General features: G+C 44.5%; 1 protein-coding gene across 2 annotated transcripts in view; it reads right to left on the bottom strand.

Annotated features, from left to right (window-relative positions):
• SYT3 (synaptotagmin 3) overlaps positions 1-23396 on the bottom strand; it is a 216628-nt gene that overhangs the window by 9858 nt on the left and 183374 nt on the right. For both annotated transcript variants that reach the window (XM_083162445.1, XM_083162446.1), the window contains exons 8-10: positions 17035-17206; positions 16011-16140; positions 15603-15732 (exon numbers count right to left, since the gene is read on the bottom strand). In XM_083162445.1, coding sequence (XP_083018571.1) covers positions 15646-15732; positions 16011-16140; positions 17035-17206 — 389 coding nt within the window. In that variant the 3' untranslated portion in view covers positions 15603-15645. The remainder of the gene's footprint in view (positions 1-15602; positions 15733-16010; positions 16141-17034; positions 17207-23396) is intronic.

Raw genomic sequence — 23396 nt, 5'->3', positions numbered from 1 at the left:
GTGGATAGTGGAGGTATGAAATGGTCGGAGGACGCGTACCGCCGCCCCTCGCGGGCTCGCTGTGCTCGCCACGCTTCGGGTTGGCGTTGATAGTGGGGTGGCTTGAACAATGGGGGGCATTTAGCCATCAGGGTGGGTATACAATTAAAAATGGGGTCTGGGGGGCCATTTCACATATGAAACAGGCATCTGGGTGCTTGTACATATTAAAATCGCATCAAATCGCATCAAATCGCATCGCATGCAATACAATAGCATACAATGCAACGCAATTTTCTCTTCAAGGGAATTTCAAGGGAAATCGTGTCAAATCGCATCAAATCGCATGCTTAGGGTACTGGCATACAATTTCAACATCGGGCGCCCAAGTCACAAGTACCCAAGTTATTCTGTATATTGCATCCAGGAATTTATTATTCTGCTCTGTAACTATGCATATTTGGTATTTTGTTTACGGTGGTATGGCTATGTTAGAGTTGGCGACATCATACCAAGAAACAATGATGGAATAGTGGAAATACAGTATGAAGCTGTACATACAATGCATTTAGTGGATACTTGTCTACTTTTGAAAACTAGTTGCAGGGAGATTGTGATTGGTAGAATTTTGCAAATCATTGAGGGGGCGTGTCATGCTCCTCCCAAAGGGCGTGTCTAGATCCATATACATATCCAATCTATAGATTGTAAGCTTGCAGCAGGGCCCTCCTACCTCCATGTCTGTCTGTTGTTACCCAGTTTGTTTTATCACTGTTTACTATTGTAAAGCGCAACGGAATCTGCTGCGCTATATAAGAAACTGCAAATAAATAAATAATAAATATACAGTATGGAGAGATTGTGAATGTGGCACCTAGAAGTGTGGGTGTGTACTGCTACATCTGAGAGGAATCTTTTAAATTGACTTATATCCAAATGTAGATGAGCCCCAAAGCAGTTAGTAAGAGATACTATACTTGGTTAAGTGCTGGGAAATGGTGCTGATGATTTTTTCCCCCAAAATGTAACAGTGTAATGTGGGCTAGGTGACATGAGGGAGATTGCTAGACTAATGAGGGAGAGAGTGAGATTGCTGCTATTTCAGGGAGTCTCCTGCAGAATGCAGGAGGGTAGGCAACTATGATTTGGTGTGGAACAGAGAACAGGGATATCTGAAATATGTGATTTATTTGCTCAGTCCCTTAAAGCCATTCCTGTAGCATGCAATGAAATATTTATAGAACATCTACAGTAATAAGAGGTCTCAGAGAATCCAGCACACAGCACATTAGGAAGATAAGCAGTGAGAGCAACAGGATGGCTGCATGGGGTTATGCTTGTGGATGGGGGTAGGGTGAATTTCAAATATTAGCATAATAGTACAATGGGGCTAAGGTGGGATAAAGTCATCAATTCATTATATCCTCTCCTTTTTTTTTAAACGCCACATCATGTATTTTTATATATGCATAGCATACATTAAGGCAGTGATTCTGGTTGGTTTGCAAAAGCAGACTCCTTCTTAACATGTGCAGAGAGAGTTAAATTTGGGTGGGGTGTGTTTAAACTGATATCTAAATTTCGGTGTAAGAATAAAGCAGCCAGTATTAACTCTGCACAGAAACAAAGTAACTCCCCCAAATCTAACTCTCTCTGCACATGTCACATCAGCCCCACCTGCACTGCACATGGTTTGCAAACTAACCAGAATCACCCCTAAATATGTTGTATGTACATGAATTGTGACTTTAAAAATCAAGGCATACTTGCCGACATCCAGGAGCTTGGAGAGGGGACTTTCAGCTGGGCTCAGGGGGGGCAGGATGGAGCTTTGTATCATCAAGCCCCGCCCCCTTTGCAGTAAGCAACGCAAATTGCGGGTGAACGTAGAGGGGGTGGGGATAAAATTAAATAATATGCATCCTTTTAGCCCTGCCCCTCCTCATACACCCAGGAATGACGGTTTTTGATCGGCAAAGTAAGAACATGCGTGGGGGAAATGCGGGGGTATCCAGTGAAATGGGGGAGGCTTGTCCCTCTTCCGGGGGGCCGGGAGGAGGGCCTGATTTTCGGGAGCCTCCCGGTCATTCCGGGAGGGCAGGCAAGTATGAATCAAGGTTTATCAGACTTTTGGGGGTAAATGTACTAAAGCTTCTAAAAATATAAAGATAGGCCAGATGCACTAAGCTTCAAACTGATAAAGTGGAGAGTGATAAACCACCAGCCAATCAGCTCCTACCTATCATTTTTCAAACACAGCCTGCAGCATGACAGTTAGGAGCTGATTGGCTGGTACTCTATCACTCTCCATTTTATCACTTTTTAAAGCTTAGTACATCTGGCCCAGAATCTGATTGGTTGCTATGGGTGACATTGCCCATTTTAATTTTTTACAAGCCTTAGTATATTTACCCCTTGGACTTCCTGACATACTCTAAATCAGGCCTGTCCAACGTTGGCCCTCCAGATGTTGTGAAACTACACATCCCAGCATGCATTGCCACAGTTTTGCTATTAGAGAATGCTATAACTATTGCAAAGCATGCTGGGATGTGTAGTTTCACAACATCTGGAGGGCCAACGTTGGACATGCCTGCTCTAAATAAAGAAAATCTTTTAGAAATCTACCAAGTACCAGGTTCCACCATCAGAGCAATGGAGGCTGTTACATGTGATTCTCATTGGCTATTGCTCTCACATGTGACTGAAACATGACAGCCGTGGCTTAAGCTAGCTGTAGCTTCAACCAGGAGTGGCTCTGGGAGCCGCTAGCCAATAAGAATCAGTCTGATTCTTATTGGCTGCTGCTGAACGTCCACTGCGATCTACCACTCGACTGTCTGCAGATGACTGGTGGACCATGATCAATGCTTTGTAAACCTCTAATCTGTAATCCATAACTTTATAACATTGTACAATAAGTATACTGTATATTACCCTGACCACATACAGTAATAAAGACATTCCTACTCTCCTGAACCCTCAAAGAGACCAACATACTGTATTTCCCATGGACTCCCAGGAGAGTAGATCACCCACCAACATCTCACCCACTTCCTACTGTAATGTGAAGGTAAAGTCTAATGGTGTGTACACACGGTAGGATATGCTGTGCTATGCGAGTCCCAATGCGATCAGATTGCATCGGGACTCGCATCGCACAGCATGCATGTAATGGCACAATTTTGACTATATAGCGCAGATCTGCACTATATAGTCAATGCAGCCAAGACTATCTGTCTTGCGATACGTGAACGCGCATCGGGATCGCAAGGGTTAAAACCCTTGCAATCTGCTTGCGATCTGCATGCGATGCCAACTATATCGTCAACATCGGAAGGCATATCTTACCGTGTGTACACACCGTAAGAATGGTGTTATCTAGGCATCTCACCCTCTTCTAGAACCCCCTATCCTTGGTATTACAGTAGAGGAAAGAGCCTAATGGTGCAAAGCAACTGACCAGGGGCATAAGTTCATCCCAGTCACCAGAGGTAAGTTGAAGTTTGGTGCCCCACTTAAAAAAATGCCCCACTTAAAAAAAAGGGAAAACAAATATGGTGTATGCATATGTATATATATATATATATATATATATATATATATATATATATATATATATATATATATATATATATAGATAGATAGATAGATAGATAGATAGATAGAGAGAGAGAGAGAGAGAGAGAGAGAGAGAGAGAGATGCTGGCACATCCTTAGCCTCTGGAGTTACGCCCCTGCTACTGACCCTACCCCACTCAGTGATATGCTGCATTGTCCCTCCCGGCAGTCTAGTCATAGAAATGGACTAGATAACATTAATGGTTAAATAGCATTTAAATACATTCAATCCATCAATTTCTATACTGCAACACATCAGCTTTAAGGGGGTCTATGTACTAAGCCTTGGATAGGCCTAGTACATAGGAGAGATAAAGCACCAGATAATAAACTCCTTTCATTTTGCAAACACAGCCGGGAGCTGACTGGCTGATACACTATAGGGGTTATTCTAATTGGTTCGCTTTCCTGCGCGTTCGCACATGGGAGCAATGTTTTGCCTCTGCACATGTGCAGATGCTTGGTGCGAGACGGCAGGGTGAACTGCCTGTTTGCCACCCTGTTCACATCTAGCAGTGTGGATGGTTGGCGTGGGGCGGCGGCGAGGGGCAGTGCCTATGGGAACGCTCAGCATTTCATGGGCGTTCCCATGAAAACGCTGGGCGGTCCCATGGTGATTTCTCCATGATGTGAGTGCAGGCAGATGATGTCAGCTGCCTGCCTGCTTCCCGCATCTTAGGTCTGCGAGCGCTGTAGAAATCCCAGCACGCAATATTTCCTCCCTGAACACAAGCTGAGAATAGATGTTTTTGCTAAACATCCATTCGCATGCATGCAGGGGAACTCGGCGTGCGAGGGGGGGCAGCGTTCGTGCGGGCGGTGTTTAATCCACACGCAAAGCTGCTAATTTCGCAGATTTGCGTGTGGACCAGAATAAGGTCCTATTTCTGTCCACTTTATCCTTTTCCAAGGCACAGTACATAGACGCCATCCATGCTTCTCAACTGCATTCTCCACAAGGTGAGTTCACTCGAAGGCAAGTACTCAATGCCGGGGGCAAGCGGTGATCACTATTTAACCCCCACGCCGGATGCAGCGACCCGCATTGAAATCGGCCCCATGGCAGGCTGCTGAGCTGCAGGAGAAAGCAGGAGCTGTCCAGAGGGAAGAGGTGCTGATCTGGGTGGGCTTTGATGACAGCCTCCCTGTAACCACTGCCTGTAGTACTGTACTAATAGATGAGGCAGCCAAGCTGGAGTGCAGTGTCATCTGTCAGGGGCTGGCATAGAGAAGCTGACAGGAGGTTTCAGGTGCTGCAAAGTGGTGATTAATGGAGCTTGGTTTTATCATTGACAGCAACTGCGCTGTAATTATACCAATTTATCTTCCATTGCAAATTCTGATTTAGACAAAAAAATGCAGGGTAGGAAGTGTGCAGTATGGCCATGCCCCTACAATGGGCACAATGGGCCCTGATTGGTGGAGTAGTAAGGTGAATGATAAATGGGTGTACAGGGCTAATTTACATTTCCAATCAACTATGACATCAGGGAAGGGCATTGTAGTGGAATTAGCATAAAGTCAGAGATAACCAGAGGAGAAGAAACAAGGACAGCTGCAACTTCAACAGACCCCTCTACTCAGATCAAGCCTCCTTGAGGGCTGCTTCCAGAAATTTGCTGGTTTTCCATTCCAATCAGCCCCTGTACCTGACCCAATCAGAACAAAAGACATCAACAGCTCACCACCAATGGCAAAAAATCATTTGGAACCAAATCAATGGTTTGGAACCAAACCATTGATGGTTCCAATGATTCATTATACAATTCTGATTGGGCAGTATGCTAGAGGGGGGAAAAATTTATATTTTCCAGTAAGAATAAAGTCAGGACCAATGTCACTCTGCTGATATCAGACAACAATAATAATAATAATATGCCAAATGTTTATTTGTTCTTTAGTCGGGCTAGCAAACTATTGACATTGAAACACTTAAATCTGGGCCTGATTCTTTCCTGCAAGCTCGGTTCATAAAGCCTCCAATATTTGTTGGCTCTGGTAATTCAGGCAGTGGCATAGCTATAGAAGGTGCAGGGAGTGTGCGATGCACAAGGACCTCTGGGACCAGGGCAGGCCAACCCCACTCCCCCTGCACCAATTATATATTCATTCTTTCTGTGGCAACTTTTCTGCTTCAGAAGAAGTCTACTAGAAACTGCCATTGTCCCCATTTTCCCAGAGATATGGACTGTGCATGCGTGAGGATGGAGGCCTGATTAGACATAGTTTATGGGCTCCTCCTATTATCAGTGGCGTAACTAGTGTAAGGCAGCCCCCGCTGCTGCTTGGGTGAGCGAGTGGCAGCAGGAACTGTGTGGGCGCCGGCAGCCACCCTGCGCATTGACAATGATCTGACATACGGCTGCAGTGTGCCGTCTGCCAGGAGCATGCACTGCAGCACTGAGTGTCTGCTAAAGATGAACCCCCTTCTTCTCATTGGTGGGAGGGAGGTCCGAAGAGAGGACAGGAAACTCCTCCCCATAGACACGATGCAGCTGGGATCCAGAGCCTGCCACATAGCGTGAACCCGTTACCTCACCGTAACTACCACTCCGCCCGCCAGCCTGATTGGATGGAATGCGGTAAGGCAGGCGCAGAGCAGAGGGAGCGGTGTTAAACATATGCCCGAGCTTCCCAACCTGGCAACCGCACGCGTCCTACAATCTATGCCGGTACTCATGACAGGGAACCCTATAACGGCAGCAGTAAGTGGATGGGGTACTTTAAAACAAACATACTCCCAAGCTCCACAAACAGCCCATCTCTCTCTTGCCTGGAATGGAATGCGGTAAAGGCAGAGAGAGGATGCAGCTACTATACCACACTATGCGTTGGAGCTCCACCCCTGCCTACCATTTACAATTACAGTAACTACAGTAGTTGCCAGCAGTTGTAATAAATACATGCTGCTGGCTTAAGTAGTATAGGTTAAAACGGGGAGTGAGGTGAAAGGGTCATTGATGTAGGCAGTGAGGAGCAGAGGTCAGTGACAGAGGGATTGAGGGGCAGGGGGCAGTGTCAAAGGGAGTGAGGTTCAGGGGTCAGTGATGGAGGACGTGAGGGGCAGGGGTCAGTGGCGGAGGGAATGAGGGTTAGGGATCAGTGATGGAGGGAGTGAGGGTCAGGGGTCAGTGATGGAGGGAGTGAGGGGCAGGGGTCAGTGACGAAGGGAGTGAGGGGCAGGGGTCAGTGATGGAGGGCGTGAGGTGCATGTGTCAGTGACGGAGGACATGGGGTGCAGGTGTCAGTTACGGAGGGCGTGAGGTGCAGGTGTTAGTGAGGTGCAGGGATCAGTGACTGAGGGTGTGAGGTGCAGGTGTCAGTGACACATACCATGATGCTCATTATACATTTGCCAAACACTGTGATGCTCATTATACCTATGCCATACACCGCGATGCCCAATATACATATGTGGCTGTCCCTGTGTCCCTGCTGTCACTCTCTCTGTGTCCCCGTTGTCACTCTCTCTGTGTTCCTGCTGTCAGTCTCTCTCTGCTGTCACTGTCCCTGTCCCTTTGTCCTTGGCTCATACTGTGTGGCACAAGGTGTAATGGGCATTAGTACTAGATAGTATAAGGGGTCCTACTAGTGTGGTTGCTACATTTAAAGACATGCCCCTTCGGTGCACGCATAACTAAATCCTTTATTTTTACATACCCCCACTTTAAAATTCCCACTTAGAGCACTTGGTTGTCCCTCGTTATTTATTGCAAGTCCTCCGAGTGCCACCACCTCCATACTCTATATTTGGTGTCCCCACACCTAGGAAGGCACCGAGGCCAATACACTATATCTACCCAGGAGTGCCGACTCAACGTTTTGCTATATATATATATATATATATATATATATATATATATATATATATATGTATCCAACAGGGGTGCGGCACTCATAGCTTCAATAAAGAACACTTACACTGTGGAAGTGATCAACGTTTCAATTTTATAAAAATGATTTATATAGACTAAGTGACATTATAGTGGCATTTAGTGGTGTAGTCCAGTATGGAGTGCATCTTATAGTCTAAGGGGGATAGTGGTGTATAGTGTAAGGGGCATTACGGTGTGTATCGAATAGTGTATGTGGCAATATGGTGTGTGGCATATAGTGGAAGGGGCATTACGGTGTGTGGCGTATAGTGTAATGTGCATTATGGAGGGGGGGGCTTTCCCATACAACTTATTTCTAAATAGAAAAATAATGTTTTTTGGGGGATGCACACATTAGTTTGACCCTATTATGTCGACATGCATTGGGTCGAGCACTGAAGGTCGACGAGTCTTAGGTTGACATCTGCAATAGGTCGACATGGGTATGGTCGACAGGGTGGGAAGGTCGACACAGGTATTAATTTGACAATGGGAAAGTTGACAGTCAGTCAAATGTCGACATTACGTTTTTTTCACCTCTTTTTTTTCTTTGAGCCGACATGCGCGGTCAGGCGATATTTCACGCCGTACCACCCACCACGGCATGGTGGTAGAGCAAAATAGTGAGTGCAGAGAGCCATGTGAGGGGACATGGTATACTTAGATGGTGCCCATGTCGGCCGTGTCAACGCGCAGGACAAAAATTTGACCGTTTGACTGTCAAATTTCCCATTGTTGAACTTTTGACTGTCGACTTTCCCATTGTCGACCTAATGCTTGTGTCAACTTTCCCACCCTTTCGACCTATTTCCGGTGTTGACGTTCAGTGGTCGACCCTATGACCCATACCTGTTTTTTACCTATTGGCAGACCCAACTTATAACGCATCAGGCAGCAGGCAACGCGGTCTAAAGAGAATTTTATTTCACAGAGAAAATGTTCCACCGCTTTACTGACATACATAAAATAATCCTGTATTTGAGCCTCTGTACTATAGGTGTATTATTGTATAATATTAAATAAATGCACCTGACAAGTGAAGAGTAAATACTGTATGAAGCTAGAGATTTACAAGCTGCACATTACAAGGAGCGATGTGAACGTAGCTGTGTTTATTCATACATGAAAACTAATCAAGGCATTTGCAGCAGCAGAATCCGTAATTAGCCGTGCTCATTAGACTCGACAGACAGGGCCATTAATAAAGTATTGAACAGATTTCTGAAAGCATCAGTATGTTAGGGAAGATGAAAAAAGTGGCATTAGCGGCGATACACATTGTACGAGTGTCACTGAGCACTAGATGAATGTCACTAATTTGTTTATGACTCCTTTCCTGCCATCATTTGTAACAGGACCTCAGTGTCTGAAGGCTCATAAGATGTTACAGCGGATCAGACTGACAATATGTATATTAATGTATAGCAAAGAGGGCAATTAGATTCAAATACATTTATCCAACCCAAAGCCGGACTAGGCCAATATGGTGCCCTAGGGAAATTCGGAGCTGATGCCCCTAAAACTGAATCGGGGTATGTACTGCTACATCTGAAAGGATCATTCTAAAATGACTTATATCCAAATGTAGATGAGCCCCAAAGCAGTTAGTAAGAGCTACAGTACTATACTTGGTAAAGTGCTGGGAAATGGTGCTGATGAGTCAATGTAAATGTATCTATCTCTCATTCCGTTTTTCCCCAAAAATGTAACAGTGTAATGTGGGCTAGGTGAAATGAGGGAGATTGTTAGACTAATGAGGGAGAGAAGGAGATTGCTGCTATGTCAGGGAGTCTCCTGCAGAATACAGGAGGGCAGGCAACTATGATGTAACAGTGTAATGTGGGCTAGGTGACATGAGGGAGATTGCTATACTAATGAGGGAGAGAGGGAAATTGCTGCTATGTCAGGGAGTCTCCTGCAGAATGCAGGAGGGGAGGTAACTATGATCTTACAGTGTAATGTGGGCTAGGTGACATGAGGGAGATTGCTAGACTAATGAGGGAGAGAGGGAGATTGCTGCTATGTTAGGGAGTCTCCTGCAGAATGCATGAGGGGAGGTAACTATGATGTTACAGTGTATTGTGGGCTAGGTGAAATGAGGGAGATTGCTAGACTAATGAGGGAGAGAGGGAGATTGCTGCTATGTCAGGGAGTCTCATGCAGAATGCAGGAGGGGAGGCAGCAATGGCATAGGTCTGCAAATAATACAGTTTATGGAATAGAGATTTTTTTTTTGACAGCTCTGTCTTTACCGTCCACCTACTCTCCCCAATAAGAATAATAACAGTAGCAGGTGTTGGATTGTTGGCAGTTGGATCTCTTCCCATCTGTATGTGGCCATAATCCAAGAATGTACTTGCACATATTTAACCCCTTCCTACCAAAGCTTTTTGCGCTCCTATGCTGAGCCGATGTTTGCTCTGTTGTGGGTTTGGTGATGTTCTAGCAAATAGTGTTAGTTGTTTTTTTCTTTAGTAACCGCACGAGTTATACTTGTATTTTGTTCAGGAAGCTACAAAACTGCACATGCATACAATAGCTTACACCATAACCTGGCTCCGATGGGGAGAGAATACCAACTGCCCCCAACATAGTGTAATCCCACTCTGTACTGAGGCCAAGGAATTAGGGGCCTGATTCAGACTCACTCGCCGAGAGAATCCCCTCATTAACACGCGAGTGGATGTGTACACTTCCACATTCACTCACATGTGGCCGCAAGGAGAAGTCATTCGATGGTCACTCACCATCGAATGATTTTTCCTCCCTTCGTGGATAAAAGTCTATACTTACTTTTATGCCGGACGAAGATGGCCAAAATGGAGTGGGTGCTGACGTCATGGGACATTTACCACTCGCCCCAAGCAGGCCCCATGCCCGCTCTCTTCCCGCCCACCGAAACTCTCTGAAGGCATTCACATATTCACGCATATGAGCGATCAGGTCTGAATTGCCCCTTTGTATCTGGCCCAGGCATTATTTGTTAAAATAATTGTTTCCCTTCTTTCAGCAAAAAAGAGAGTACCTCTATGTCTGCAGCAAAGATGAGTACGTTAGGCAATGCTTTTACTGAACGTGCCCCCCTTAGGTCATCATCAATCAAATGTATTGTGATTACTTATTTGTTTTTGTTTTCCCCAAAACCATGTGTGCTTCTGAGGATGACTTGGGACTGGCCCTTAGTGATGAAGTATTTAGGTGTCTATTATGGATGGGTGTTATATGACTTGTTAACAGCTGACCATGTCGACATTTAGCATGTGTATGTCAGATGATATGTTAACATAATAAACGTCAAAAAACCTGTTCCTGGTGGTCTAGTCCAGGGGTGGCCAAACCTGTCCTCAAGATCTACCAACAGTTCATGTGTCTCGGGCAACCTGTGGATCTATAATAGGAATGAATGCAGCATGTTTGAAAATGTGACAGTTAGTAATGACTACAGCTGTGCATCAGATAGGTGATTTGAAAAATGTGGACCGTTGGTACAGTAGATCTCGAGGACCGGTTTGGCCACCCCTGGTCTAGTGGCTTCTTACCTTCTCCAGGTGGTGGAAAGCGTCTCAGTGTCATTTTACAGGACCCGGCAGAGCCATGACAGTGGGTTCCGATGCAGACATGTGATGTTGTGGACCCAACCCTGCAGTCTAACCCTAACCTTCCCCCATAGCACTACCCTTACCCTCCCAGTGTTGACGAGAATTTGGCATTCTGAAACTCAACAGCAGACAGATTGAATCATATCGATAGTTGGATGTCAGCATGATTACTGTTGGCCATTAATATCGACCAGTAGCTGATTGGTTGATACTTTCTCTATCTCCGCTTTATCACTCTTCAAGACTTAGTACATCTGCACCTACGTGTTGTATGGGTTTCTCTACTAAACAAGGTGGCCATGAGCAGAGGCGTAACTAATATTGTGGCGCCCCCCCCGCCAAAAAATTACCTTACCCCTCCGCATGCCGCCGCCGCCGCCCCCGCATTCAGTCCGGCACCGCAGCAGATAGCCTCCGGGCTCCGTCTCCTGCAGTAATGAAAAATGACACGACAAAATGGCTGCCCCCGTACAGCAGACAGTTTTTTTAGGGATGTTAGAGGAGGCGGCGGTCTCCTCTAGCATCCTTAAAAACTGTCTGCTATTAGGGGGCAGCCATTTTGTCATGTCATTTTTCATTACTGCAGGAGACGGAGCCCGGAGGCTATCTGCGGTGCCGGACTGAATGCGGTGGCGGTGGCATGCGGAGGGGTAAGGGGGGGTCTGACCAGAGTGCCCGGGCACCGGGGGCGCCCCGCTGGTGCTTGCTCCCCCAAGCAGCCGCGGTGGCTGCCTTTCGGTAGCTACGCCTCTGGCCATGAGTTTATACCACTGTGTCCCATGGTTTTGATATTTTGGTCCTATGACTACAATGGTGTGAATTATTTGCGGTTGATAGATCTACAATAGGTCTACCCAAAACGTTTGACATGCAATAGCTCACCAGGGTCAAAAGTTCGACAGGCAGTGGCATAGCTACCGTACGGCAGCCACTGCGGCTGCTTGGGGGAGCAAGCATCAGCAGGGCGCCGCCGGTGCTCACCAGAGCACACTGCTCAGAGCCACCCCCCTTACCCGTCTGCATGCCGCCGCCGCCACATTCCTGCCTGGTCTGGCACAGCAAATATCCTCCTGTCGTGTAATGAAAAATTACATGGCAAAATGGCTGCCCCATACAGCAGACAGTTTTTTAGGAATGTTAGAGGAGGCCGCCGCCTCTGCTATTAGGGGGCAGCCATTTTGCCGTGTAATTTTTCGTAACTGCAGGAGATGGAGCCAGGAGGATATTTGCGGTGCCGGATCAGGAATGCGGCAGCGGCATGCGGAGGGGTAAGGGGGGGGGGGGTTTTCTTAACTTTTCTTGGGTGTGCGGGCGGGGGCTATGGGGGGGGGGTCGGAAGGCGATGTCAATTTTGGCGGGTGGGGGCGCAAAAATATTAGTTACGCCACTGTCGACAGGGTCAAAAGGTTGACAAAAGTTTATCATGATTTTTTTTTTTTTTACTGGCTTGTTCTTCACCATCAAAATTCTGACTCAGGGCACCTATGGGACACTAAGTTTGACTCTAAGATTATTAAAATAATGAATTCAGCAACAAATAGATCTGATTGAACTGATTTTTATCACTTATCAAAGAATAAAAACACAATCTGCATCTACCCTATGGAGAGAGTCTACAGCCATTGGTAACCTCACTCGTTGGTGGTACCCAGAAACATGTTGGGTTTCAGAGATTTTTTGGCCACCTGGTGAACCAGGGTTACACAGTTTGATTTATTACACATTACTTTCACCCTAAGTTTGCTATTTCTGCACAAAGCTCTTCGTTTATATAATCAGGCTTCACGATTTACCTACAAGGAACATTCAGTCACTTCCACTTCTGGTAACAGCGATTCCCAAAACGCCCTCTTACATCAAACCTTAATGAGTTCTCCCTATAAAATGTACTATAACAGGCAATTTCCACAGCTTGAAATTAGTTTACAGCACATTAAATCACAGGAATAGATCAGAAACTGTATAGCCAAGGTGTGGAAAGACGAATGTGCGATTCAGTGCTGGAACGGGGATATCCATTACCCGGTCTGTCCTGGATCTGGTGAGGATGTATGTGACAGGTAATGTACTGAGGATGTCACATTAGACAGATGTGGGTCATATGTTAGCATAATTGCTTCTTACTTTATATAGACTGTGCGTTTATTAATGTTTATTTAGTAGGAAACCTGTCTGTCCTACAGGCTCTTTGCTTAGAATAAATGAATTAACTAGAGATCTTTAGGAATTTCATTAAGGAAAAAACGTATATCCCATGCACATATAGAGTAAAGGTGCCCATACCCTTATCCGATATAGGCTGATGATTTTGGCCGATTCCGACGGATCGGGCCGAGAAATCGGCCCAAATCGGATATGATTGACATCCCATCGGACCCAATGCGTGGTCCTGCTGCAGGTTGAATCTGTTGGATCGGACCCATCTGCTGCACCCATGATGTGTTGGTCCGATCCGTAGGTGTGTGCCAGCAGTAAAGCACCGCTGGCACACACCAATGTGACGGGGGCGGGCAGCACAAAACACCCGAGAGCTGTGGGTGCAGCTGCGGGGCGGAGCACTCTTAACCAATCAGCGGCCTGCCTATCTTGTCCGCTCACTCTGGGTTTTCCGTATGCGATTTATCCCATGTAAATGGCACATGAACTGCCGGGGGAGCTCAGGGGAAATGACTGTAGGTCTGACTTGGCCTAATGTATGGGGGACTTTACTGTGGGACAGACGAGGTTGTGGATTCTGCACTCAATTAATAGTTTTTACCCTGTATTATCGGGTGTAACCGCTATTTAAAATAATTGTTTCTTATAGCGGGGGTGCTATCCTGACCAACTGGGGGTCATGGATCAAAAAAGAAGAAGAAAAAGACAGTTGTTTATGGATGCACTCCTAGTCTTGAAAAAATATTATATTTAATTTGAAGTATATTAAATTTTTAAAAGTAAAACCGTGGGGACCTCTAGTGTCTTTATTGATATATAGTTTGACAAGGGGTACTCCACAAAAATGTGCGAACAAATAAGAGGTTAAAATATACCAACATACATATATACAGTGATAGAAAGTAAAGATAGGTGTTGGATAGGATTTAAAACGTGTTGATAGATTTTGTAGGATGATTTAAATTTTGCGTATTATTGATATAATTCTACTGTAATTTGTTTGTGTGTCTCACTGTTGATTGATATGAGTTTGTGGGCTGAGGGTTCTTGCCTCTTGTCAGGAGGAATTTAATATATGTACATATTGTGAGTAAATTCACTTTACTGTGGGCCTGATTCACACCTGATGCTGGGCTGCCATAGGTCGAAGCCCAGCAATCTGTTAAACGCTTCCCGCCATGGTGTATCCCTGCCCCTGTGCATGGCTCTTTCTTTCTCTCGTTAGCCCTCTCTCACTCTCCTTCTCTCTCACTTTCCTCTCTCACTCTCCTTAATTATCTCCATCCCTCTCTCCCCCCCCTACCCCCTTTACCTCCCTCTCCCCTCTCTCTCCCAACCTCTCACTGGATTGGTGGTTCTCAGTTACTGTCCACCTACATGCCCTAATGCATTATTTGTACCATCAACCTTTCAACCTTTTCAAAGCAATACATTTGTGAAGAATATCACTGCTATTAGATGAAACGTTTAGATGCTGCTCTATATGAAAGCAATAAATGGATCATAAACAAGAAAATGGCACAAGAACAGAATGGGTTGTGTTTCTCACATATTGCAGTTTACAACAAATCACTAATACTATAGTCCACAAAAGCTATAGAAGTGTAGACTGTCATTGTGTTACCAGGGCCCTACTGTGATAAAATCACTTGGACTCTGCTTTTCCTATGAGCCTAATTATTACTGAGATTGCTCCACCACCCCACCCCATCTTCAGGACAGTTCTCAAGAACCTTGAATGTAGCAAGGAGTAGCCCTGTAGGTTCCTAGTGCCCAATTTAAGAACCCTTGCTCTAGATCAGTGGTTCCCAACCTGGGGTACTAGTACCCCTGGGGGTACTCTGCAGACCAGTTGGGGGTACTTGAAAATAATATTGTTAATGGTGGATGATGAAAAGGTCTTTTGATGGCTGAAGAAGACACATTGCCATGGAGACAAATCATGTTGTGTCATATGCCTGACCAGCAATCCACCGGGAGCTTCCCATGCTGCCCTCAGACATCAGCAGTCATCTGCCCAGCACTGACAAAGGTGGAGGAAGCAGCGGCATTAATCCTACCGGTGTTAGCGGGAATCGTGGAGATGATATACAACCAGTGTCTAGACACAGAAGGGCATGATTCCTTGCTGTATACTACTCCTCCGCTCCTCCTTAATATAAGGACATGCATAAGGATCCGCATACCGCTAAGTACTGTCCATATTTCAAAATGAGAGGAGGGGTACTTATCAATGAAAAGCCTAATCAAGGGGTACGGGAGAGAAAAAAGGTTGGGAACCACTGCTCTAGATGATGATATGTTGGAAGATGGTGGCTCTGGTGAAGAGTCAACAAGACAACCATTGGACCATTGGACACGTGATACTTACAGCTCTCCTGATCTGCTTCTCCTTTCCTAGGTAATGGAAGCAACTAATCAGACTGTGAATTGTCCACTACTATGTTCGGCTTCTCCCGAGGCGGGGAAGATTTCGTCACAAAACTGGTCAGTGCCTTCTCCTGTGAAGATTCAAAAACAGTCGCTTACTTTAAGACCATGATATGGGATCAAATGTATAAAAAAATAAGTCCCGTAAAAAAAGTGGACATTTACGTCCGCTCAAAACATACACAGGAAAATACATTGAGAGGCGCCATGTTATATATGACTCCAAAGTCTACTAGGCCATCTCATCATCTATGACTTCCAGCATCCTCTCGTGGTAGCAGCAGTGACAGAAAGCATGTGCAATGGAGGGCAGTCTGTTGTAGTTATGTTCCAAACAGGGTGCACTTACCTCAACCAACTGATGCCAATGTTCAATTGGTTTTCTAGGGTTTGCCAGCATCTCATTCCAGTGTTCTCTGCCAGGCATGTCCGCATCACTGCCCACACGGCACATTCCGATGACTTCATTGTGACCTATACTGTACAAACAATTAAAATTGCATTACAGAAAAAAATGTGACTAGAATACATAATCACTGTTTACGGCAGTCGGTGTGGACACATTCATCATCTGGTCATCATATTACCATACTTGCCTACTCTCCTGGAATGTCTGAGAGGCTCACGAAAATCGGGTCTCCCTCCCGGCCCCCTGGAAAGGTGGGCAAGCCTCCCGCATGCCCATGGACCCCCGCAACTCCCCCTTTTCACCATTCAAATACCGTGAATGGTGGAGAGGGCACCACCATTCAAGGCTCTTCAGGGAGGGGGGCCAAATGACGCAAATTGTGTCATATTAGCTGCGCCCCCTCATCGCAGACCTGCAAACTGCTGTATTTGCTTACTGGGGGCGGGGCTTGACAACATCCAGATTAGTCCCCGCTCCCCCAAGTGCAGCCAAAAGTCTTCTCCTGAGACACACAAAGTAGGTAACTATGATGTGGAGGCCTGGATCTGTAGCGCCATCCACCCCATTGTTAATCTGGCCCTAGCTAGAAATTACAAGAAGTCTGCAGTTGACTTTGTAATGCAGCACTGTCAGCATCTGAATCTGCAGTGTGCAAGGGCAATGCTCTGGTGTATTCAACATTCACCCCTCCAAGCTGCTACAGAACTACACATCCTGGCATGCTCTGCCACAGTTTTAGCATGCCCTAATAGCAGAATTCTGGCAAGGCATGCTGGGATGTGTAGTTCCAAGGCCGCTAGTTGAATACCTTTGCTCTAGTGGCTAATCATTGCCCAACTTTTCATGAGCTGCAGTTCCCAGCACATCATGGCAGGTCCTCCTGGGCAGTGGTTGCCGAGATACATAACTCCGCCTCTGAATGCTGCACAAATAATGTATGAGAAGGAACACTTAGAATCCTTACCAATCATAATCCATGACAGCGATGGTGAGGCTCACATGGTCGATATTTTCATTAGGAATGTCAAATACAAGGGCCTCGTTATAGGTTGGATTCAGTGTGTTCTTTTTTATAGATGTTTTCCTCTTTTTCAGTCTCCGTCCCTCACAGATTAGAGATGCTTTCACATATGGATCTTGTAGAGAGAGAGAGAGAAAAAAAAAAAGAGTTATATTGCCTTAACTTTTTAAATGCCAACATCTCTGTGAGGGATGTGCGAAATATCCGCTAAAAATGCCAGCGTCGCTCACATTTGTTATATAAATTCAAATAAAAAATATGTAAAAATAAAAAAAGATATTTACTATATAACGGTCAACATTACAGGTCATTATGATGAATAAAAAAAGTTTACTTGTAAATTTTCAACATTGGGCTAGAGATGAAGGTCAGTGATACCAAGTCTGCAGTCATCAACACAACCACCATGTTTTATGAAACTGTTTTAAAAAACATTCATGTTTCCTTACTCAGCCCAGATTGAATAACCGATCTTGCATGTGTATGATGTCACCCGCCGAAGAGATTGAAGTTTGAATGGAGAGATACCGGCTGTTTACATTCCCCGGATTGGCCGATGCTTCCGTGATAACGGAAGGACACTGCTGTCACTAGGAGTGTTGCAGTAATGACCTTCAGCATTACACAATTATTGCCCCGCTATAACTAACTGGATAAGAAGACATTTACAGAAGATAGAGAGGAGAACCCTGCAGACCCTTTTGTCTCTCCAACAAGAAGATGACATTGAAGGATATTGATTTTTTTTTCAACTTACTGTATGCTAATAGACCAGTATAATTTCAATGATTCCAATGATAATACAAAAGCTACCTTATTGTACTGTACAGTATGTGGTTAATTAAATGGTTTCATTCCAGATATGTACTTTTTAATGAATGTTTGGAGTTCTGGAAAGAGGCCAGTAGCTGCCCACAATCCACTTGCATCATTCTTACCCTCTTTATTGCTGTAATAAAGAACCTTGCCATCCCTTCTGTCTGCTGTCTATAGCACTGCAAAAGTACAACCCGACACCATAATCAGGTTTTAGATTTGCCTTATATTATCTGTAACTGAGAGCATTCTATTCAGGCAGCACGGATGGTGTAATGGTTAGCATTACTGACTCACAGTGCTGAGGTCATGGGTTCTATTCCCACCATGGCCCTAACTGTGCGGAGTTTGTATATTCTCCTCGTGCTTGTGTGGGTTTCCTCCGGGTACTCCGGTTTCCTCCCACACTCCAAAAATATACTAGTAGGTTATTTGGCTTCCAACAAATGAACCCTAGAATGTTTGTGTGTGCGTGTATATGTATATGTATATGGTAGGGAATATAGATTGTAAGCTCCGCTGGGGCAGGGACTGATGTGAGTGCTTAAATATTCTCTGTAAAGCGTTGCGGAATATGTGTGAGCTATATAAAAAAACTGTTAATAAATACTATTTAAGCCCACTTATAGGGGTGGATAGAACATCAAATGTATGGGTATGGGTCATTGGGTTGACATGGTTGACAGGCTTGGAATGTCGAAATAAGCATTAGGTCAACAATGGCTAAAGGTTGAATTTTTCACTTTTTTGGTCCCGAATGTCGACATAGTCAACATGGACACTGTCCAAGTGTACAGCTGCGCTTATCATGCTTCGGGCACGGTCCCTCGCTACTCTTGGTACACTATTCTATTCTCCCTTCATGCCCTAGTGGATGGTAGGGCATGAAATGCCACCTGTCGGCTCAAATTTTTTTTTTAAACTCATTCAACTTTTCAGTGTCAACCTATCCATTGTCGACCTGATGCTTGTGTCCACCTTCCAAACCTTTTGCCCTTAGCCATGCCTATTTCATGTGTTGACCTACTCCATGTCAAACCAATGCATGTCGACCTAATATGGGTCAACTTAATGAACGTATAATATATATATCCAGGTTGGACATGGGTGCTGGAGGCGTTCCCCACAGTCGGGATCCCGACAGTCATTTACCCGACAAAATGTCAAAGCGCCGACAGCCGGGTGCCCGACGGCCACCCACTATTTTCCCTCGTGGGGGGTCCACGACCCCCATAGAGGGAGAATAGAATAGGTGGCTTGCGTAGCGAGCCACCGTGCCCTCAGCGTGACGAGCGCAGCGAGCCCGCTAGGGTTTTTTCTGCGCTCGCCATGCTGTCTGAGTCCGAGCAGTCGGGATCCCGACGTCGGGCTAATGACTGTTGGGATCCCGACTGTCGGAACCTCATACCACACCCCTCTGCTATGGCAAGCCATTTAATCAGAATAATAATTTTCTGCTCTTAGAAGTAGTAGATTTACAAAGGTGCAAGTTTTTAAATTGCAAGCAATCAGATTCTACTTATTATTTATCTATTACCTCCTAGATTATAATATCAAGAATCCGATTGGTTGCCATGGGGAACACTCCCATTTCTAAAAAAACACACCCCTACTGTAAGTAAATATGGTTGTTCCTTTAAGTTGGGAAGAACCAAAATGTGGCTGATGATGTGCAAACTACTGTGCATCATCAGCGACATTCTCCATTGTCTGGACATCGCCATTGCGACCCCCCCCATCGCCCGTAGCGCATAAGCATCACAAGTGTCTAAGCACAAGTGTCCAGTCGCGCAAGACGTCCAGTTATACTAGTCTTGGGAGAATGTGGTTACAGGTTTAACAAAAGAAAAACATTTAACCTTCTGCGTCCAGCTACGTTACTAGAAATGAAAAATTTGTAAAAAAGAAATTAGAACAGGAGGAAAAGTATATTCCGGAGACAAATATGGAAGGCAAAGCATTAATCTCCAGATCTCGTGTTGTAATAACAGAAGTAATATCTTTCTGTAGTGAGGGAAATTAATTATTTATCACATCTGACTGTATACCTATGGGACAGTCGACCGGGGCTCTTCCTGATTCCACCATTGCTCGCTCAAGCCCTGGTTATTTTGGACATTAAATATTTAGCATAGGAAAACAAAAAGAATAAGCTGCAAAAATGCCATTCTGCTTCATATTTTATCACAGAATCTTTGTAAAGATGGTCACTTTTTTTTTTTTTAAATCTACCTTAGCAACAGGCGGGGATATCCAATCTACTTAATATTATTATTTTGAAACTATTTTGCTTTGTCTATATAAGACTGAGAACAGTTACTATGGATAACGGTTCACAAAATGACAGCGCCGGTGATGTCACAGGTTCGCCGGTAGGCTGTATTGTCATGTATGTTGGTTCTTCAAAGTGGTTACTTTCACTAGGTAATGTAATTCGAAGTCAGCCAGGAAAAGTGTCTATTTCTGTGTGGCACTTGGCACTAAGTAGATGCGGGGAAAGAGGTTCCCCTAAGTACACCTGTTTTGGGGTACATATGGAGCTCTACTGCTAAGGGATATAGGACACTACTGTATGAGTATATAAAGCACTATTATGGCAACATATGATAATATGATACACTTCTGGGAATATATGTGGCACTAATGGGAGCAGCAACAGTGCCGATTTCTAAGACCTGTGGGTGCATACGTGGCAATACTGGTGCATATCGGGCACTACTGTATATAGTTGGAGCATAATGCTACATCGGAGGGTATACGGAGAGTTACCGATGGGAACATCTGGCTCAGTACTGTTTGGAGGCATATTGGGCCCTAGTGCGGAAACTTATGGGCCACTAATGAGGGCACTACTTTGAGGAATTTGGGGCACTATTATTAGCTTTGGGAACTACTGTGGGGGCATGTTATTACCTGGAGCACTACTGTTGGGGTGGGTTATCTGGAGTGCTATTGTGGGTGTGGTATTATTAACTGGGCCACTACTACAATAATTTGTTTATTCTCTTTAAAGTTTTCATATTATTTTGTTTCTTTTACTGTATGTAAACTCTCTCTTTTTTTATCAAAACACATTAAATATTTGCCATATTGTTAACTATAAAAGTATTTAGAAATGTGGTTGGGGAAAGGGGTGCAGGGGGAGTTGTGTGTGTGTTGGTGTAGGAGAATGGGGGACTTTATTACGCTTGGCATCTTCCCATAGCCAGATTAAGGGGGGAAACAGGGGATACTGTACCCCAGGCTCCCCTCTGTCAGGGGGCCCCCAGACTGAGCACTAGCTCTCCTGATTCCTGTCCCAGTGTGTAAGTAGTAGAGGCTGCTGCATTTCCTGCATGTGACCACATAGATGATACAGTAGATTTCATATTTTTTAAGTAATTTAAGGTTGTTTAAGTTGTCTTTGTTCCACTACAAGGAGACTTTATAAAACAAATTGTCTTGCGATGTGGAGGAGCTATAACCAGTACCCAGGCAGTATTACACTATTAGTTTGAAACCAATATACTCCATTGGTTCAAATGTAATATACACAATCAATACTTTTGAACATGACCCACCCATGAGGGACAAAATCCAATTAAAAAAACACCCCCTTCCCACAATCCCCCTGTTTTAAGTGTTCCTTGTCCCCCTAATGCATCCCGTGCTATCCTTTCCTGACTATCCATATTAAGTAGGAACAGTTCTGTTTTGACAGCTTACTTCTGATTGGGCTGGAAGGTGTGTCCTATTCTCTACTGCCCAATCAGTGTGACTGCACTGCTACATTGAATAGCAAGGGAAGTGAGCCAGGTGGTGGTCTGGCACATTGAAGGACTGACCCTGTGGTGCTTAACCATTCCCCCTTCTCATGCTTGCACTGTGAGTACACCATAAAAAGTTGGACAAAATAGCATACACCCATCACAATCTGGTTTTGTATTTAGTCTGCATGTTGACCAGCAGACAAACATAATAGAATAATTATCAGGCACTAGCGGTTTCATTCTGCAGGAAGAACACTACAATAACTAAAGTTTGCATTACCAGTATTTACATTTGCAATCAATACATGTTAATATTATTCACAATTTGCTCTCTAACTAGCAATTACACTATCACAAAATGATAGAGTTTTATAAAGACGGTAGAAAGAAAACATGATGAGCCGTTGGTGATTGAAATGATATACTGTATTATGCATTTCATGGAGCTACAACATTCTCAGCCCACACATAAAGTAATAAGCTTTTGGAAGAAATTACATGTTTTTTGTTTGCTTCAGTCACAAATGATAAAATCGAAAACACAAAAAATGAAAATCGGAGCAGTAGACATGCTTTATGCCACTTTAGATAACTCAGCTCCCTCTAGTGGCTGGATGTTTGGAGGCAAATCACAAGTAGCACACACAGTACCTACCAGAAGCAGATTATTATTAATTTTATTATTACTGTAGTTATTTCTTATTATTATATTTGTTGCCTTCTTATTCAGTACATAATTATTACATTAATTATGGGGGCCATTTATTAAACTTTATACCGTGCTCAGACACAATTGTCTGAAAATTCTGGTTCTTACCCGATATTTGAATGCCGGGTCATTTTGCCGGTACCCGTTTGACCCCCGTTCACACTTAAAAGCAAATTCCCGGGTCAGGTATTTCTATCTGTTAATTAGTTTAAAAGCTGTCCGTGTGTCTGCATGATAACGATGCAATGCACACACCCACTGGTTGGTCATCTTTCCTGCTGATCCTCTGATATGACAACCATCTGTATTTAGCAGGAAGCGTTAAGCTTATTTTAGTACTGTTTGTAACTGTACAGCTTGCGTCTTATATAGATGGCATTAGTGGAACGGTCTCTATTGTTGGCAATGGGAAGCCAGTAAAAGCCTTTTTTCTAGGCAAGGCTTCTATGCAGAGGTGCCAATTTATGTTTTTGCTGGTGGGCACTCAAGCCTGTTGAAAAGAGGTGTGGCCTCGTGAAAAAGGGCATGTCCTTTGGGGAGGGCGTGTGGTCATGCAGTTGGATTTCGATGCAGACACAGCTTCAACTGCGTTTCAGGCTTTGTTGAGCTTCAACTGAGATGAAGTATAATACACATGGACAGGTGGCCATCGTGCATGTTTATTAGTCATAATCTCATTGTCGGCAGAGGATGCAATAGAAGAGGGGAACTTCACCATATTTGTAAGTTTAGCTGTTATACTAAACTAAACATGCCAACGATCAGGGCCATCTTAACAGCATTGTAGGCCCCGGGCAAAGCAATGCATTTGGGTCCCCTCCACACCCATTCACAGGAAAAAATTAAATGTAAATGTAATGTTGCTTCCATACAGTGAATGGCTGTCAGCACTCTGGGCCTTATTCTAGTTCACTCTTTCTGACAAAATCCTTCTTAGATGGACAAAACCATGTGAACTGCAGGTGGGGCAGATGTAACTTGTACAGATAGAATTAGATTTGGGTGGGGTTTTACTTCAAAGTGAGATCTTT

The sequence above is a fragment of the Crinia signifera genome, chromosome 19 (assembly GCF_055691185.1).
Source record: "Crinia signifera chromosome 19, ASM5569118v1, whole genome shotgun sequence".
NCBI classification, from domain to species: Eukaryota; Metazoa; Chordata; class Amphibia; order Anura; family Myobatrachidae; genus Crinia; species Crinia signifera.
This window is presented reverse-complemented; position numbering and strand designations above follow the sequence as displayed.